Source organism: Rhipicephalus sanguineus, chromosome 4, assembly GCF_013339695.2.
Source record: "Rhipicephalus sanguineus isolate Rsan-2018 chromosome 4, BIME_Rsan_1.4, whole genome shotgun sequence".
NCBI classification, from domain to species: Eukaryota; Metazoa; Arthropoda; class Arachnida; order Ixodida; family Ixodidae; genus Rhipicephalus; species Rhipicephalus sanguineus.
The window spans coordinates 8301641-8322688 of record NC_051179.1 but is presented as its reverse complement, the minus strand read 5'-3'; the positions used below and the strand labels follow the sequence as shown (position 1 = coordinate 8322688).

General features: G+C 47.6%; 1 protein-coding gene across 5 annotated transcripts in view; it reads left to right on the top strand.

Moving 5' to 3' along the window:
* Positions 1-21048, top strand: part of LOC119389336 (RNA-binding protein Musashi homolog Rbp6) — a 705926-nt gene that overhangs the window by 66912 nt on the left and 617966 nt on the right. For all 5 annotated transcript variants that reach the window (XM_049414392.1, XM_037656543.2, XM_049414391.1 and 2 more), the window contains exon 3: positions 20759-20840. In XM_049414392.1, coding sequence (XP_049270349.1) covers positions 20759-20840 — 82 coding nt within the window. The remainder of the gene's footprint in view (positions 1-20758; positions 20841-21048) is intronic.

Below are 21048 nucleotides of genomic sequence, written 5' to 3'. Positions count from 1 at the left end.
CCGTACAAATGTCGCAACTTTCATACCCGTCCCGCAGAAACAGACAGTACACCACAGAGAACGCCGACACAACGCCCACGGCCGCTACATAAAAAAAAAATTAAAAAAAGGTAGCGGCCGTGCAACGCCGCTCGCGTGCTCGGGCTGGCTCGGGCACGTCATGCGCACGTGACCGTGCATGCGCATGACGTGTTCATGCGTATGTGTGAAGTGAAGAGGGCAGGGAAGGGATTTGGCTTGCGAAGGCTACACGGGGCGAGTGGCAAGGGTTTGAAACTCGCCTCCTCGCATCATGGTTTCGCGCCGCTACAAATTACTGTTTTTTTCAGCTCGTAATGAACCGATTTGAAAACTTCTTGCGGCAGGCAACAACTTGCAGCGTCTAAAATTCGTAAGGTCGCCTGGTGAGGGGCCCTTTAATATACCATTAGCTGCGCATGCTTTTACAAGGCACAAAAAACGATTACTATTGGTTAGATGGAAAAGGGTCTCAACACTGGGCTGTCAACGAGTACGACAGTCTAAAAAGTAAATTCTTTTATTCTGCAGAGGGCGATCGAGGGCTGACTAATGCAGTTGCGAGGTACGTTCTGTATTTTGTCGGCCTCAAAAATTTCGCGCATCCATTGGTCGTGGTGGCCGAAAACAATCCTTGTCCGAGAAAATTCCGCGGCGCACCCGCAATCTCGGCAATGCATTGCCAAGTGCGAAGAGCAAATTTTGCCTCTCAGGGCATTTCGGTGCTCCCTGAGGCGCATGTTTACATATCGCCCCGATTGACTTATGTGCACACTTCCACGCAAGAGGGGGATGCTGTACAGGACAGCATATGACAGAAACGCATCAGAATGTTTAGCTTAACAGGACATGAATGTTTAACGGTTGGGCCTTTTTTGCACGTTTTTGCACTGCTGCGCAGACTAGAGCACTGCACGGACTCGGGCCTACCCGAAAACCCGGGCCCGGCCCGGCCCGTGGGCCGGGCCGGGCCGGGTAAAGTAGTTCTCACGGCGGGCCCGGGCCGGGCTCGGGCTTGAAGCTCCGGGCTTAGGGCCGGGCCCGGGTTTGAGGTGGCGGGCTCGGGTCGGGCCGGGCTTGGACTTTGCTGGGTTCTTAAATGGACACTATAATGAAGCACTGAAGCGGTAGAGACTGATAAAGTGAAGTCTAAGAACTCGAATGTCATTCATTTCACGTTCATACGTTTATTATCAGACGAGAAAATCAAGGTCAGAATTCCATTTTTTAAATTTCGCGCCGAAATCTCGAAGCGTGACGCCACGGATTTCACTGTATTTGTCGTATTTGGGGACATTGGCTCTATAAAATTTCCTGAAACTTGGGTATGTTAAGTCTATGGCCCCCTCAGAGGTTAATGTACTTCATTTTTAGTGATTAGGAACTACGTAGGTCCCATTAGACGCCGTCAGAATCGAAGATGTCACGGTGCCTGCTGCGCAAGCTTAAAGGGGAGTCGCCGCCCGCATTTACCTTTTTGTGCGTTTTCTGACTTACCAAGAGTCTTTTCCCGGCGAGCGTTGTGATTTAGGAATTGCTAAAGAGTAATTTACTGATAATAGAGAAATTGTTTTTCTTTCTAGTGCCCCTTCATGTTTGTTCCACATACGTTGTGCATACATACATATATGTTTCACATTTTCTCTCGAAAAAAACGCTTTTCTTATGTGGGGCAAGCTATTCAGAGAAATTTTATTAGAGGCAAGTACTGAACTTCTTTTGCTCCTTGCATATGGGCGGCTACTTGATTTATCTTAAACGGGCGAGCTAAACGTAGATATACCAGGCGCTTACATAGTTAACATGTCGTTATTCAGTGCTTTATTTGCATTCGTTATGATTTTATATCCCAAATGTTATTCTGTCACCGCAGTAATGAATGTACTATAATAAATATATACCTGTAACTTATCGCAAGACCGATCATAGAGCTCCAAAGTGAGGAAACGTTTTTGAAGTTTCCAGCCCTCCACTAAAACAAAAGGACGGCACGGAGTCTCGTTACATAGAATTCCTATACAGAGGCATTCTTTTTCTGTGCCTTCGTCGTTGCCCCCAGTGGTCATGTGACGCGAGATGGACGTCCACAGCCTGCTTGGTGCGCCCAATTTGTCAACATTTGAACTTTCGCCTCTTCCCGCTATATCAGGGGTATCAAACCCATCTCAGCTAACGGGCCGCATTCACCAAAATTTACTCCCGTAAGGGCCAGGACAGTAACGCAGCTTAAAGCGCGCAAGGGGGGGGGGGGGGGGTAGAGGGGCTAGGTCGTACCAAATGTCAGCTAACGTTGCCATTTAAAAGAAGAGCTTTCCCATATGTCACATATGGGACGTTTCTGAAGGGTATTTGGATTTGGCGGCAGGATTCCAACATATCGATACCTATCTTCAACATGACTAAAATCAGGACGCCGATTTTGAAATATAGAGTTTTGTTTCACGGTTAGGTATAGTGTGAGAGCTACATGACACTGCCACAACACCGTTGGAATGTGCAGGAATAGCATAGCTTCAAACAGCATAAGGCGTGAGGCAAAATATATTCGCTTGACGAAATATCAGGCTTGAAAAAAGACAATTACGAATTCCGTGCCGAGTGTCCCTTTACCTCGAACCATAAGCATTCAATGAATAAGCTTCGAGAAGCTTATTCGCGCCTTTATTACCAAACTGTAACGAACATCAAAATAGATCGAAATCGCTTCGTCCACCTCCTGCCAGTCCTATCCGCGTAGTGCGGTGGTCACCTTCTACCAGTACAACATCGTTAGGAAGGCACAGAGCATTATAATACGAAAAAAAAGAGCGTGGTGCAAGCCGTGCATAACATACACTGCTGAAAACTGCAAGCAGAAGCCCTCAAAGAGGAGTTTTATAGGTGATACTGAATAGTGTCACGACGTTCGGGAACGACAGAAATGAAATAAGCTGCACGGCTACATTCATTCTGCAGAGGTCCACAAAGACATCCTGAATTTGCTCCATTGGTGGAAGTTAAGAACAACGACTGCCGACGCCTTCACATTTCGCAAGGCAGATGTGCACCCCTGCGGCTAGCGCATGCAGTGCGAGAAACGTTAGCGTGGCAGGATATGTAATACAACGGTGTATGGCGTGCTTAACGCCGGAATCACTAGATAAGTTGAATTTTTGCACAATAACACGTGAAGAAATAAACTACAAAATATGCCACAAAAGACTTATGGACTGTATATAGTAGCCGTGGTGACATATGAAATATATATGATATATGAAAATAATGCTACCAGAAATACATGTTTCGTCCTTTCGGCTGCCTATACGTATTTCTAAAAGTACACGTGGTGGACACGGTTCGTTATATTCTTACCTAGGTTAGTGTACATACAACAAGGTAATAAACTTGGCTTTCTGCCTCAATCTTGCTGTGGCAAGGTACTATCATGCTGAAGACGTGTTACATATCCAGAAGGGCGCATGATTGGCTTTGTCGTTAGAGCATGTTTTAAGTTTCAGTAAAGAGCGCAATGAGAGCGTTGTGTTCTCTGTCTCCTCTGTTTTTATTGCCTTTCCTATCGAAACTGAACTCATGCTGCAAATCACTTTCCTTGCTGCAATATCTGCTACAAAACGCTCTTAAAGATCCCCATGGCATTAGCAAAAAAAAATAAAAGTTATAGTATACCATTGCCGAACAGACGTTCATTGTACCCAGTATGTCCACTCAACTCTTTCCTCCGTGAGCCCCTTTTTACATGAAATTACCATAGGTTAAAGTAGAAATGTTAGCGAAATATTCGCCAACAAAGCGAACATATTTGTACTTAAAACACTTTGCTGTAGATTCCATGTTCTGGCAACACCACCTATATTATTGGTTCGGGCCTCTGTCGGGCCTGATCTGCCGTCGGGCCGGGCCGGGCCTTGTAGGCGAAATTTTTTCTCGGGTTCGGGCCAGGCTCGGGCCGCTTATTGAATCTCCGGGCCGGGCTCGGGCGGGTAAACTTGAACGAGTTGCGGGCCCGGGCCGGGCCCGGGCCGAAAATCACGGCCCGTGCAGTGCTCTAGCGCAGACATTGCCTACGTCATTTTTGGTTGAGAAAACCACATCAACGCCATGACGCGATCCCACCATAAGGTAGGCACACGGAAATGGTATTACATCGTTTCAATCAGCAACCGCGAACCTTACTGCGAGCATTTATATGTACATTTGGTGAACTAAAACTGTACGTAAATTTTTTGTAATATTTGCTCCTACTTATTCATGCTAATTATGTGCACTTATTGCATTATTCCCCCGTACCTCGGTGCTGAGCCGGTGATGCAAGTTAAAATAAATAAATACAACATGGTCAGCTGGTGTAAGAGAAGTTCTGCTTGCAGTGGGCATATATGGGCCGATGATCTCCCGAGTAATCTTGCTTGGGGGAGCTTATCTGCATACTCCTCTGCCTCTCGAGGCAGCTTCTCAAATCGGTCTGCTTACTTCTTCATACGTTGCTTGTTCGTTCTTTTCTGAACGAGGCTAAATGTATGTGCTTTTACCGTGACTGCGTATCGGCTGGATTGTGACTTGTCTCGAATTAATTTGGACTTGGCTCTTCTGGTTGAGATGTATCGTAGCCAAGGAACGAATGCGGCCTTTCTTCCTGTACCTTCCGCAAGCTGCAATGCTCTATGGGCATCTTTCTTGTTTCCACTTGTCCGCAAGGGCGCGCTAGTTGCACGGAACCACGAATTCCTTGGCGATTCCAAAGTGGCTCGCTCTTCAGACGGCTGATGGAGTGGAACATAGCGAAGAAGGAGCGTGAAAGCAAACACGACAGAACGAGCACTGAATGTGAACGCTGTTTTATGCCGGTTGATCAGTATGTCGACCAACTTGCTAGCATTCGTGCAGAAACGCGGTTTCCTATGCTGCGCCCTGAGGCTGTTTTCTATGCAGTTTTACAATGGCTTCAGCGCTCGCCTATTTGGGGATGTGCAGCTCTTGGACACGCTAGGCCACCAAGTGCTTCGAGATGTCGTTGTGGCATCGCTCGTGCAGGCTGTTGGAACCGAATCGCCTTGGGTGACCTTGGGGTACTTTGTGCTTCGTTTTGGCCTCATCGGTGTCGACGCGATGCGCATGGCGTCGCCGGTGCTCCATCTGCCGTTCACTGCATATCACCGGCTTTTCTAAAAGTAGCAGCGGGCGGGGTGAACCGGCAGCATCACGAGTTTCTGCTACTCTCATTAAGCGGTCGCACGAAGAGCTCGATGCCGCCTGCTCAGCCAAGACGGCTGCTGAGTCAGGCACTAAGGGTCACCAACTTGTACGTTGGAACTCCCTATAGCTGCAGCAGTTGGCTTCTGCAGCAAGAAACCTGCCCTGTCGAGGTTTTATCTTTTAACATCAGCTACGCTAAGGCGAAAGACTCAAGCGCCTCGCTGCGCAGTGATCTTTAGCGAAATACGGCAGGCGAATGAAGTGTAAAAAAAGATCCGACAGATCCCACGCACTGTGAGAATCGGTGTAATGCGAAGCAGCCAGCAAGCAACCGCATACATCGCCTTGTCTTTGAGGTTAATGGAGTGATTCATGTCATGACATCTATTCCACTATAAATCGCTTATTTCTATCGCACGCATGTGTGCACGTACAATATGGTATCTACCATGCTAATGAAACGTATATTATAGTATATACAATGCACGACCTGTCATTTATGTTCTTCACGCGCTCATGTCATATCATGATTTGAATGTTAGGAGCTGTCATTTATGTTCACCGTACAGGCACGTCAAGCAATACTAATTTTGGTGCATATCAAGCTAGCGAAATGGCCACGAGCGCACAATGAGCGTGGCATGTAAATCACGCCCCACATGACATGCATGTCATTACTGTCATGTTACCACCTGTCATTTACGTTCGTCGTACACACACGTCCCAGGAAAGCAATTTTGGTGTGCATCAAACTAGCGAGACTGCCGCGAGCATACCATGAGCATGTGATGTAAATCATGCCCTACGTGACATGCATGTCATGATTTTCATGAAACCACCTGTCCTTTATGTTCGTCATACCGTTACGTTAGGCAATACCAGTTTTGGCGTATATCAAGCTAGCGAACAGAAGAGCTTGGGTGGGGGCTAGTTGGAACATACTGTAGAAAAATTTTTTTTAGCGCTGCAAAGTTGAGGACGAAAAAACATGGACAACACAGACGAAGCGCTTCGTCTGTGTTGTCCATGTTTTTTGGTCCTCAAATTTGCAGCGCTAAAAAAATTTTTCTAGCGAACAGGCCGCGAGCGCACCATGAGCATGGCAAGTAAATCATGCCTTAAATGACATACATGTCATGATTGCCATGTTACCACCTGTCATTTATGTACTTCATGCAGTCAAGTCACGCAATACCAAATTTGGTACATGACATGCTAGCGAAACGGCCGCGAGCGCATCATGAGCGTGGCATGTAAATCATGCCATACATGACATGCATGCAATCATTTTCATGTTACCACCTGTCACTTATGTTCTTCATACAGAAATGTTTTTTCATGCCAGTTTCGACATATATCCATTCAATTAAACAGGCGCGAGCGCCCCGAGACCATTTCATGTAAATCATGCTGTACATGACATGCGTGACGTGATTTGCACGTTAGAACCTGTGACTTATGTTTGTCATACACTCTTTTTACGCCATACCAATATTGGTATATATCAGGTTAACGAAATGAAACGGCCACAAGAGCACCAAGACCGTGGCATGTAAATCATGCCGTTCATGACATGCATGTCATCATTTTCATGTTATGACCAGTCCTTTATGTTCGTTATACACTTATGTTATGCCCTACCAATTTTGGTATATATCCCATTAACGAAACGGCCAGGAGAGCTCAAAGTCGTAGGCGGCTAGATAGATAGATAGATAGATAGATAGATAGATAGATAGATAGATATATAGATAGATAGATAGATAGATAGATAGATAGATAAGATAGATAGATAGATAGACAGACAGACAGACAGACAGACAGACAGACAGACACGACAGACAGACAGACAGACAGACAGACAGACAGACAGACAGACAGACAGACAGACGACAGACAGACAGACAGACAGACGACAGACAGACAGACAGACAGACAGACAGACAGACAGACAGACAGACAGACAGACAGACAGACAGACAGACAGACAGACAGACAGACAGACAGACAGACAGACAGACAGACAGACAGACAGACAGACAGACAGACAGACAGACAGACAGACAGACAGCAGACAGACAGAAGACAGACAGACAGACAGACAGACAGACAGACAGACAGACAGACAGACAGACAGACAGACAGACAGACAGACAGACAGACAGACAGACAGACAGACAGACAGACAGACAGACAGACAGACAGACAGACAGACAGACAGACAGACAGACAGACAGACAGACAGACAGACAGACAGACAGACAGACAGACAGACAGACAGACAGACAGACAGACAGACAGACAGACAGACAGACAGATAGATAGATAGATAGATAGATAGATAGATAGATAGATAGATAGATAGATAGATAGATAGATAGATAGATAGATAGATAGATAGATAGATAGATAGATAGATAGATAGATAGATAGATAGATAGACGGACGGACGCACGGACGGACGGACCGACGGAGTTCGCTAAGAAATGCTCTGCATTTAAAACAAAACAACCCACGTGACCTTCTCATGTAACGGCTTGCTGTGACGCCATGTGGCGCCATCATGACTTCAGACGTGGCGTTCTTGTTTAAGGAGCCAAGTGCACGTTAACTGAAAAAAACGCACCTTTTTGCTGCTGACCATATGGTCGTGCATGCTCCAACACTTTTGAGCCAGTGTGTTCCTGTCCCCTAAATGTTTCAAATCTATATTGCGGCTAAAATCTATATAGTCCACTATCGTAGGTATTGAGGAGCAAAATTTGTATTTGGCTCTTATAGATTGGAACATTAGCTCATAAAAGAAGTCAAAAACGCCTCGAATGTACGGTATAGCAATGTTTTGCGATAAAATTAACATCATCATTGTGCTTCGGTCGTTGCCCTCCTTCGTCGCATGGCCGTAATGGCGATGACTAGACTTGAAGAGCGAGTGGTCCTTCCCGGCAAAAGGCGCACCATTCTAAACTGTCGGCAGCGTTTCTCTGCTCTTGCATCTATTGAGGCCTTGGAAAGTGCTCCAGCTCTTCTTGTTCTGAGCTCGTTTTATGCCGTGCCGTGTCGGATCACTTCTTCTTCAAGAAACACATCGGTGCCCAATATCTTCATTTCATATGCCTTTATTTCAAATATACCGTCTCGGAGCGAAAGAAGCACATGATACTGTAGCGCTAAGCTCGAACAGAAACAATAAGAGGCAAAAGGAGGTACGAAAGTCGGTCTATTACTCGTTGTATTCGACTTTTGCCCTACTACATCATGCCCTTCAGTAAGTGCCAACTCGCCCTAGAAAACATAAGTGAGGAACGTAAACACGATAGCATAGGACTGCGCTCGTCTGTCTTTTTGGTTCCTTCTTTGTGTCCCGTCTGCCGCGCAGTTTGCTATAGAGAAAATGAAACCTTACCAACTCGCCCAGCTTTCGACGCTTGTTAGCAAAGGAACTAGGACACAAATGAAACAGATTGGATGATACCATGTTGGTTGTCTTGGTCACGATTGTTGACGCAGCGCTGGTTTAATGAATATGGCTCACTTTCATTGAAACAGATGCAAGATTGGCTCATTTTTTATTAGAAACTGCCTTTTGAGTTCACGTTAAAATCAGGAATTGGCCCATTTTGATTCCAACTTTTTAGAAGTTAAAGATACTTAGACGCGCTTTACGTTCTCGTGAAATTTAGCCCAGTTTCGGTTTCTGCATTTGGCTACTTTTGAAGAACAAAACACAAAACAAAGGCGACAGATATATTTGAACCTTGTGGCATCATCACTTGTCGTTAGTTGACGATGTCGTGACAAACCATTGGGACAGACTGTTGGGCTCGTAGGTCTTGAATTTAAACAAAGCGAAATGGGCGCAAATGAAGAGACAAGCGCCTGTTCTCGTTTTCACATACGCTAAATTCACTTGGTTGAAATGATAGGACATCGTTCCTTGGTTAAAGGTGGGCGGCCGATCCCGGAGGTGGCGTAACACCACGGCAGGTGGAGATAATTTCAGGTGCGAGGAACGACGCAATCGACTGAGAACGCCAGCGTAATTCGACGCGTGTCGCTCACACTACGGCTCGTTACATCTTGCCAATAAAACATCGGATGCCCATTCGCGTAACTTGAAGGGGCCCTGCAACGCTCTTTCAACATTGTCAAAAATGCTGCCGATCGGTAGTCCAGGCTACTGCAAACATGTGAGCCAAACATTATACAGCAGCATGCGGCCTGGGACTTGCAATTAAGTGTCAAATTCACCTATAGAAATCGCTCGCTCTTCTCTCTACAAATGATGCCATACGCGCAATTTGGCTTATAACACCAGTTTGGCTTACGAACGTTGCTGATTTGGGAGCTGCACAGTTACCGCGGCTGCCGCGGGGTGCCGCGACGTACCCGCGCCGAGCTCAATAGTGCGAGAATTACGCGCAATCTAGAATTATACCAGCGGACTCGGGATCACACTGAAAGGGAGCCGCGCGTTCGAAGAAGCAGAAGAAAAAAAAAAGAAAAGAGCTCAGGGTCACGATGCGCGCTGACGTACAGACCCCCTTTTCGTCAAGCCCGTCTCGCTTGGACTCGAGGAGAGTGACGGCGCTCAAAACGTGCGACAAGTTCCTGTAGCTCCGCTCGCACTTGGCGGATTCTGAAAATGTTTGCGGCACTTGACTCGTGATAGCAATGAGGTCATTCCATGATTACTTGAAAAAGTGTTGCAGGACCCTTTTAATGCATTACCAAGTGGGCTTTCGCCTTCCTTCAAGTGTTACAGAGAGAAAACACGTGTTTGCGATATACGGCCTCTGTGTTGTCTTTTAGTCAATGGTCTGGCACGGCCTACGAGCGCCATGCCCTACATTTCCAGCGAAGGAGCAATATTACAGCTGCAAGGACGGCGACACCAGTGGATGCCTACGGTGAAGCGCGTAAGAACGGCAGTGTGGCCTCGGCATGATGTATGCTGTGCGTTCACGTACGGTCTGCGTTTCGAATCTTTTCCCGGCCACTTTGCTTGGCGCTGCTGAAGCTGGATTCACGCAGCCAATGGAGTCTGCAGATGAACGTTATGCGGCGCACGATTTGTCGCTAGATCAGTCGCGTCGCTGTCCCAGGGTCGGGCGTCAACTGCGGCTCTCGTCACCGTCGCGCTGCAAGAGGCAACTGAGACCCGAGGATTGGTGTAGCGCAAGAAAGCACCTATAAAGATAAAGATTGCTTAGGCCGTTCTTGAGCTACGGTCTAGTTGTATCCCCACTGAATCGCTCTTCTTACGTGATCACCATGGCGTGGTACCACGGAGCCCTTTGCGGCTGTGCACAATTTTTTCGTTTTTTTTAATCTCTCACTCTCTCCGAAATGTCTTCGAGGGCGACGAGGACGCTGCAAAAGAAGCAATATATATATATATATATATATATATATATATATATATATATATATATATATATATATATATATATATATATATATATGCTGTGTGGCTGTTGTTTAGGTCGCGTAAATGTTCACGAGAATGTCTCGCATTGAACGTAGCTCGCTTGTTTGAAATGTGTATCCTGCACGAACAGTAGAGATTTTCCGGTCTCAGCATCAGTGTCTCCGAGGCCCAGCTCTTAAATTGATTTCCTACCGCATAGAAAATGATCCGAATCGCTTCCGATCGACTTTGTGCCCGGCGCGTTCCGAATTTTATGCCTCGCCTAGTTCAATTATTTCTCCCCTCTTGGGGAGCTCCTACGAGCTTCGTTTTCTTTATGCGCTGTTTCACGGCTTCCACGGCGGAGTGCGCAGCGCAGCGAGCGAGGCCTTGCCTGTCTCGGGAGGGCTCAAATTGCTTCCACCGGAAGAGATAACAAAATAAAAAAAAAGGGGGGGGGCGCAACTACGGTGCACGCGTAGGAAGATGAGGAAATTCGTAAAGAAGGAACGAACATGATCGATTTGTCGGGAATCGAGAGCATCAAACAACATTGTGGATACCAAACGAGAATTCTCTTGGCCTCGGAACTCGCTTCCTTGATGTCGGTCTTTTCGTTCTCCGAACTTCCTTAGAATATGGACTTCTGAGGGAGGAACGCAGGAAAGCGTGCACTTCTGGCGACAAAGGACAACCACCATTTCCCTGGAGAGGAAGAGCTTCTTACGCTGCTTTCGTGCTGCGTATTTGTGGCGATGCGCTGAGAACCAAGGCTAACGGAAAACCACTGTCGGTGTACCTGAACGAGGGCGCATTCAGTGACGCGCCCTGACCGCAGAATTTCAAGTATCGCAAAAGCAGCGTCAGTTATAAAAAAATAACGTAGGCCTAATGCAAGGAGCGAAAACCTTCGCGTGCCTAGGACACCTCACAGGTGAAGCAGTACCCACGATAATGTAGTTATCTAGAACAAATGTCATATCATAGTGTCATCCAGGAGATGACTGTTAATATATGGGGATTAACGTCCCAAAACCACGATACGATTATGAGAGACGCCGTAGTGGAGGGCTCCGGAAATTTCGACCACCTGGGGTTCTTTACCGTGCACCTAAACCTAAGTACACGGGTCTCAAACATTTTCGCCTCCATCGAAAATGCAGCCTCCGCGGCCGGGATTCGATCCCGCGACCTTCGGGTCAGCGGTTGAGCGCCATAACCACTAGACCACCGTGGCGGGGAGGTTTTGTCAACGAGGTTGACATTTCTCTTTCGTAACTTTGGTCGACGCACGTGAAAGCGCCCCGACGCCTCGTTTCTGGTTTTTTCGTGTGTATTGTGTGCGTGCGTTTGAGTTGAGCTGCATGTGAAATGTGGCACCGATTATGATCACCTGTGGCACATCTGACGTACACCTTGCTTCAAAGCAGCGCACGTACGCTACACGTTTCTGAATAACTGAATTGTGCGGCATATGCACTTCTTTGAACATCAAATCTAGGACATGTATTGAAGTGAACGAAATGTTGAACGTATCGTATCGCAAAACTCGAAAGTGAGGGAAAACAGAAGAAGGAGCTTTTCGGCCAACAGTGTTCTTAATAAAGTGACAATGATGGAGTGAGCATGTATTTAAGCCTCAACGGCAGTGGCCTATCTTTCACCCTCGAGATCCCGTGGACCACTGCCGCAGGGGCGTAGCCAGAAATTTTTTTCGGGGGGGGGGGGGGGTTAACAATACTTTATGTATGTTCGTGCGTGCGTTTGTATGTTCGCATGTATATATACGCAAGCAGAACTGACCCCCCCCCCCCTGGCTACGCCCCTGCACTGCCGCATGCGCGCTGACGTTCGCGAATGCCGTGCCTGGGATGGGGAGTGTCGTCGCGGTCCACTGGTCATTGGGTCCCAATCAGAGTTGCCAGTTCCGCTTATAATAAGCGGAATTGGGCTTCTTTTCTCGCCGAGTCGCTTGTAGGATTTCACAGTCGCTAGTCGCGTTTTTTTGGGCTTCTTTGCACTGTCGTAGCAAATATAGTTATGTTAGTGAGCATCACGTTCACTAATAGCGCGTTTGTCGTTCACTAATAGCACACTTGTCGATGACTTTGTGTAGTTCAGTGCTGATGTCAAACATTCGTTGGGGGAATCAAGAAGAGGCGTTAATCATGCACTGGTTATAAGGTGACCATTCTAAAAGGAAATGTTTTCTTCCGTTCATAGTTGCGCATATTTTCAATGTACAAAATAGTTATAGTGCTTTTTTGAACTTCCCATCGTATTTTAGTGACATGTTTTATTATAATTAAATATATTTTAAAGAATGGGAAAACTTATTAAATTCCGCGTCTTTCGGGCTTCTTCGCGAAAGTCGCATCGCTTTTTTTGGGCTTCTTTTGCGATGATTATTTGCTTGTGAGCTCGGTAGAATCTGGTAACTATGGTTCCAATAAAAACTTCAGCCAGTTCCAGGCCGTGAAAGCCGTCGGACAGCGAAGCTCACGCGGAGCGCCGCTAGATTTGACATATGCGCGATGTTGCGCTTCATTGGCCAAAGAGAGACCTCGTGACCTGCGCGCTGAGGCAATGGCGTTACAGCGAATGCCTCGCATCGCGTAATTTGCCACCAGTGCAGCCAGACAACTGTCAATATATGCGCTGCCTGTTATCTAGATGACCCTCTTACGCAAACAAGTGCCTTGCCTTTGTTTGTCACAATTATTGTAAGTCTCAAAGGAAACTGCGAATGGCTTTACCGATATTTTGCTCTGAAGGTACCTCTAGATTGATGCCGTTATCTTAATTTTGTGAAAATATTTAAATGCAGCGGCCATAGCGAGTGTTGTGCTTTTCAATTGTGTTACAATATTCGGTAAAGCGCGTTCATAAGCTTCCCATAAATTCACGTTCTGCAAGCGTGGTTGATGCGACACTTGCCTTCGGACCGGCGACGCGAGGGCGCGCGCTCAAACCCCGCCTCGCCAAGGAAAATTTTTAAGGCGAAAGCCTCAGATGCCTCGTCAAACGAGAAAGTTCCTGCTTCGGCGGTGTCAACACGTGATGATGCAAAAATTCATCATCACGGGACGACGTGACCACATGACGTCACAGATCGCCAAAATTGGTGACGTCGTTATGACGCTACTGTACGTCGCATAACGTGACGTCACGTGGTGACGTAATCACGTGACATCATTGCTCGATCAAAGGTGAGCCGATCCCAGAGGCAGTGCAAAACAAGGAGTCTCCGGGATGCAAAGCGAATGTCAGCGGTCGAGATAAGACAGACCCGATGGGAAACAAAGCAAGGAAGGCAGGAAAGAGAAAGGTTAACCAGAAAAGGCACTGCGGAATATGGAAAAGAGCAGCGAATGCATGCATCGCAACTGAGCAGAGAAGCACGAGAGCGCCTTGTGGGCCGACGACACGAAAAGTTAGGAAGAGATTGGTGGAAGCGGAGTCTGTGCAGACACATTTTCGGGAGTTTGAAGAAAGCACGAACACGAGAGGTTGCATCGGGGCTTCATGCAAAGCCTCCAATGAAGATGGCATGCACGCGTGACGAGGTTTCGCGGGGCAAGTTGACACAAGAGAAAGCGGTTCCCCTATTTGGCGGGCTTGCGCAACGGAGAGAGACGCACCTGCCCGCCATTCCGGCTTTCGGCCAAGGTCGCCGCCGACGTTTGCTGCCTCGCTCTCGTCCCGCTCGTGGGTGGCTCGCTTGCACGATCGAATGGACGAAGAAGCGCTAAGGGTTCTCCTGCTGCCGCCCGGTGAAGGTTCGCTACGACTGCAAGTTTTGCGCTCACATTAATATGTACTGCGGGTGAGCTGTCCCAGAACTTACCCTAAAAAACTTCCGGTGGCCGTGGCATGCGGGATAGTCACGTGACCTGGACGGAAGCGTCAGGTACGACGCGATTGGTAGAGTGCCACGTCGACCCTGGATAGGAAGAAGCGCGAAGCTGCATGGCGTATATAGGCTGCGGGCGCCCCCCGCCCCGCGGCAGAACCACCGACAGAATAGCGATACTTATGCAGCGCCAGGCAGAACCTTTTCCTTTCTTTGGCAGTGGTATGGCGTCATGTGTGACGTTTCTGCTCGAAATACTCTGCCGTATGCGACGGTGACCGGAAGTTCTGCGCTGTTTACGGTCAAACGCGTGTCCAGACTGATGATGAAAAACGCACGTTGGCGGGCTAATTGGCTCTCATTTATGATGAACATGGTGGTAATAAACGACGTCCATCTCGCAAGCTGGTTGCAGCACTGTGGAAGCTACGGGGCCGCTTAGCCAATGCGAAGAGCGAACACATCTCACGATGCATTCGTCCGCACCACATTGTCTGCTCGGCGTCCCCATAGCGTCTGCGCTCACGCATAGGGCGAGTCAACGCCTCGGCGAGTAGAGACGGCGGCAACAAACGCGTTGGGCAGTAACGGCAGCGCCGCAAGAGAGCGACACTCGTTGGGCGAAGCACACGGTAGTAACCAACGCTAACTTTGAACAGCGTGAATGAACGTGGGCAGAGTAGAACACACACAGAACACGTGTTCTACTCTGTCCGCGTTCAGTCGCGCTGTTCAAATTATAGCATGATAAACCAACCAGTCCGCCAACGCACTTTGGCCAGTAACCAACGCTCTCAGCGGCAACGATAGAGCGCCGGAAAAAGAACATGGCAGCACCCGTCGAAGCTGTGTGGCTCGTAAGTTCTAAAGCGACGTTGGTTTTTGCGTTGTATTTGCGTCGTGATGCTTCGACAGCCATGTATCCGTGTCTGTTTTGCACTGTTTCCAGGATTCATTCTCAAATTCTCGGGGACAAGGCTTAGGAGGCGTGCCTGAACAAAACGCCGACCTTAACAATAACGACCTAACGTATCTGATACTCTGTCCTCCGCGTGAGACGTCAAAAAGCGATGGCCGATTCCATCGTTTATTTATTGCTGTCAGGGCAGTGGGAAGTAGCAAGCGCGAGTTTCGGATCGGAGCGGGCGATCACCTCTGCATGGGCGCTGCCATATTGGTTCGGCATGACAATTATCCGCAGTCACCGATACAATAATTAAATACTTATGATGTACAAGGTCGTGCACTCTTGGTACGAACACGGCGCCGCGTGGCTGGGCTCCGCGTGGCGCCAGCGCTAACGGTGCGGCCGCGCATCGAAGCTGATCGGCACAGGCGCACAAGAGCTTGGAGGCGGGGTTTCGTTTCGATTGAAAAGCGCGGGAGCGCGCCGTGCGTGTTTTGCCGTGCATCTTACTTCCCACTCACGTGGGAAGTAAGATTTTTGCTGAAGTACTTTTGTTCTCAAAGAAAGGTAAAACCACTCAAAGAAAGGTAAAACCGCTCTAGCGAGAGTGGATTATTACAGTTTGAAGATGAGTACTACTGCTGATCTCGTAGGCATATAAGTACCCTTGCGAGACAGCACTGCTACTTTTGTGGAAAAAGTGCCAGTACTCCTGTGGAGGAGCAGTTCTACTACTCGCGAGGCATTATCGCAAATCTTAGAGAAGTAAAACTGCTATTGTTGAAAGAGTTCCGCTATTCTTTCTCGAGGTGTACTACTACTCCCTTCGGAGGAGTCGTGCTGCTCAGTTTCAGCGAGAGTTCTCTTACACTGTTGAGGTGGAGTACTGTAAACCTGTCTGGGGGGCACCACGAGGCTCTGCCTGAAGAAGACGTGCTTTACTCTGGAAAAGGGAGTTGAATATGAGGCAAGAAAATACTTCCCCAAGGAGAGTGGCTGGTACTATGTTCGTTTTGAGAGTGTCTATTCTTCTCTTTCTGTACGCGACGCCGTTGTAACTGCACTGCGTATCTTGCGTACCATTCCTGCTTGGATCGAGTAGGTATGCAGTACATTGAAATAAATAAATAAATAAATAAATAAATAAATAAATAAATAAATAAATAAATAAATAAATAAATAAATAAATAAATAAATAGTAGCTTGTGGCAGGGTTGCCACTGACTTTCCAGTCAATGTCGCCAAACGACGAGCAAAAAGTCGCCATTTTTCTTCAAATTTCGCTAAAAAAGTAGCTACTCTACATATTTGTGGCATGCCGAGTAATAAAAGTTGAAAATTATGTGTAGCCCTATGGAGTACAGTACCATCCATAACTCCTAAATTATACTGACGTTTTCCAATGCCAGTGGTATCGCCAGCTTTACCATGGGAGTGCTTGGGGCGTCTGGTTCTCCTACTAGCCGTGAGATGGGCTTTTTCGCGCAAGGATTACCCGCCGTTATAAATGGAACGCTCATGATATCCTTCCATCGTAGTCCGCTCGTTGTAAAGGTGAAAGTGTGGTAAACCTCGTGTGAAAAGCAGAGAGCTTTATGTCCCCATACATGAATTAAAAGTTTTATTGAAGGTAATACGACAGAAGTCTTAAAGGAACCAATCATTAGTGATTCTTATACCTTTTGAGTTCGAACGAATATGATACCGGGCGCCACTGCCGTTTTATTATAGTAACTTAAATGAAAGAATGTAAAATGGCATATAGCAATTGTTTTTACGGCATACGCTCGCCGAGAACAGCGAAAAATACTTGAGTAAATAATTTTTTTATTGCACACACGCCACGCATCCGCCTCTCGGCCATAAATATTCCTAGGTACTTGACCCCGATGCACTTCCCGGGTATCACGGAAGGGACGCTATAGGTAAATGCTGGAAGCCCCGGGATTATTCGCCGTCATTTGGTGAAGAACTTAGTCCGAACCAGCGTAGTTTGTCGACGCCTTTTACTGCAAACAAAGGCCACATTTGATCCCTAAGATGGACTCCAAAAGGTCCAGCTTCATCTTATTGCGAAGTTCCGTGTTCGTCAAGGTTACATGAGAAAAGACTCTTTCCGCTTCGGCATTTGATATCGGAAGTGTCAGGATCCTGATGGCTCTGCTCGAATGGCGTCCGCTGAGAGAGAGAGAGCATACACCAGCAGTGTCCCTGAATGCTAGCGCCTCATAGCAAAAGCTTGTGGTGGAATTAGTTTCAGTTGAAGCGAATACAGAGCGAAGCAGTCGCTACGAAAAGAGATGGCATGCGCGGCTTTCCTTCAGATGAATTAAACAACATCGTTGCAGTGCAATCATACGTCCAATAATCTAACAACTTAATTACAAAGCAACGGAAATAACTTCATCGAAAGCACTGCGTGACCTTTACAGTGCCCACACCACGCTTTTAGTGCGGTCAAGCTTACACTACACATTCGCCTCGATGCAGTTTCTGAAGGCTGCCCACAGAAGCCGACTTCTTGGTCTGACAGAAAAGTATGTTAATAACAAAAGTAAACTCTACATACAGAAATAGGGGGGTACTGCAGCAGTGACGAAGTCGACAAGCTATTCAGAAAAGTTGGAGCTATGGTCGGAACACACGGCCTACCTGTCGTCTAGCCACTTCAGAAGCGAAACTTTAGAGAAGCTTAAAGCGCCTAAAGAACTTAGTATAACACCACCGCCTTGCGGCACGCGACGCAATCCGCTGACTTATCTTTTGCTGGGAGTTTGCTAGGGGAGGCACCAGTACCTCCGGGATCTAGATTAATTGAGGCGATCCACACGTGAAACAGAATGGGCATACTGGATTACGTGTAAAGTGCGCCTTCTACTGGTGAGTCCAAAACCAAGAAAAATACAAAAAATGTCGATCATTCGCTGGGAAGACAATGGGCATAGAATGCACAACTCAGTCGAGACCTAAGCCGAAAATCGCCAAAAATTCGCCATGTTGCCATGCACAATTTTAGGTCGCCACGGGCTTCTCAAATTCGCCCATTCGGCGAAAAGTAGCCACTAGTGGCAACTCTGGCTTGTGGCCATGCCCACTGTAAACCCATTGCACTGCCATTAACATAATTCCACTCTTGGCAGTGATGTAATTGGAAAAGCATTGGGTGACAATCCTTGCATGTGGCCTTGACTTTTCGCACTAGATGTCACAGAATTGGTAACAGCGGTTGCGGTACGGGAGTGACAGTTCGGGGTCACGTGATCTGAGCCGAAACGTCACGTATGACGTCACTCTGTTGGGTCACTTCCTTTTAGGAAACAATGTCAGGGGCACGTATCTCTGAACCCTGGTTCTGGCAGCAGTGATGCTGGCAAAACGACACGCGCCAATCACTGGCACAGGCAAGCGAGCGATATAGCTTGCCGCTGTCCCAATGACGTCATAGTTCTCGCTCAGATCCCCGAGAGGTGCTCTCCTGCGGCACCCGTGGAACACGACAGATATGGCGCCGATAATGATTGCAGCGCCAGAAGGAAAGTGAGCCTTTAGAAGGCGGCCCCAGCTTCCGTGACACCGCGATGGCGTGTCTTACTGCAGGGCTGTCAACTTGGCGAATCAATTCGTGGCTTAGCATCAGACTTTCCGTCGCGTCTTGTCACGCTGCAGAAAAACAGGAAATGCTTTAAAAAATGGCGTCATCATCATGAGGCGCGGCGTGTGGCATTGACGATCAGTTGTGGTTCTTTACCGCGAAACACGGGCTTTTTGCATTCTACTCACATGGGTATGCGGCGTCGGGATCTAACCCGCGCTTCGGCAGCGCTACACCACAAGACCCTAAGGTCTTTTAGCAGTTTACCGTACGGTAATACTGCACCCGCTAAAGAGTGCACATGCGCGAACTTTACCGTACGGAAATTGTTGACGTGTGTGGTAAGCTGCGCATCTTGCGAAACGTGGCTCGTGCTTGGCTTCTCCTAAGCTTCATCAATCATGTATCGTCGCGACGTTGGGCGCCGCTATCCCTCAACTGGTGCATTCTTACCATAACAATAGTAGATAATTTTAGGGCAAACTTCTTCGCATCAGCATTTTGCCTGACCGCGGCAGCCACAAGCTTGAGCAGCCTCAGCAATTGGCGCCATCTGACGGCGTTAGCAGGTGTGCTCCACTGCCGGTGCAGATTTTTTGGCAGCCACGTCATTCCGAATGAGCTGCCTTTAAAACTCTTTAACGTCAAAGCCCGAAAGGATTATTGCGTGACTTTACTCTGCAAAACTCGAGTCAGCCATTATGATCGTCGTCATCGCGTTACCGCAAGTACGGTGCTGAACCGTTCCGAATTGCCGTAACTTCCTAAAACATTCAATTGAGCAGACGTAAACTGTAGTTTCTTGTTAGCTTGTATTTATTTGTACACGCTATGCGCCACAAGCACCCTGACATCGACAATGTCAACTAATGCGACTAGTTCACTCGCAGAAAACGATGGAAGGTCGCGAGGCAACACTGGGGGTGTAATACGTGCGCTATATCAGCAAAAAAAAAAAAAAACCCCAAGAATACTCTCAGTGGCGCTCAAGTAAACACAACACCCTGTATAGTAGTGAATAAGCGCGCGATTGTGTGTGTGGGTGTTTCTTTTGGCGTCAGATGGTGTCGTGCAGCAGCTTTGTTTCTGAGCCGTTGCTCTGTGCGGGACGACGCACATCCACTGATTACTGTAAAGTCTTTCCAGCACACACGTGGTTCTCATCGTGCGGGCCCGGTGTGCAATGTCCGTATAGGCGCCTTATTATATTTGGGTCGGCAGCCACTGTCGCGGCTTTGATCGATGTGTGCGGTGCGGATGTGTCGCTCACCTTGTCAGCGGGACGGCACACGAGAACAATGCATCGTCCTTTGTTTCTCTCTGACTAAATATACGCACGAGGTACGTGTAAACGCCGTGATTCGCGGCTCCAGATGTGTTCGCGTTGCACGTCACCGCTGAAAAAGAATCAACTACTGCATTTGTTCGCGAGGTACGTTAGAATCGAGCCGACATACATTGTTACACCCACCTCGAATAAGGCCGTTTAAAAAAAAACAATAAAGTTTACTGTTTGCTCTCACGGCAAACAGGAAAGATGTATTGCCCAGTGGTACCATCCATGCGTGCGAATAGTAAATTAGGGCTGGAGATGTTTTCTCTGGTCAGCTGAAAGCTAGGGTTTAAAGATATGAGTCCAGAATACTCAGCGTATCCGTGTTGCGCGTCTGTGCAAAGTGTTCATAATAAAATATTTCAGGCAATCGTGGTGCTGGTCATGTTATTACCAAAAGTGGGAGGCCTGTGGAAAAGATGACCTTATGATGATTGTTTCGTTCTCTGCAGAAGGATTACGGGAGTACTTCAGCAAGTTTGGCGACATCACGGAAGTCATGGTGATGAAAGACCCCTCCACCCGGCGCTCCCGGTAAGCCACGTCGACTCAATGAAAATATAATCGTCCTTGTGCAATCGAGAGCAAAAAAAAAGCTGTGCTAAAAAGTTGTAAGATGTTCCGAGCTGCATCAACCACGCAGCGCATCGGCGACACCACCGACTCTTCGATAAGCTCCGCATTGTGGCCTTGCTTCATGGCGCTTTCACCAATGTCATTGGAGGGCATTTTACCCATTTTC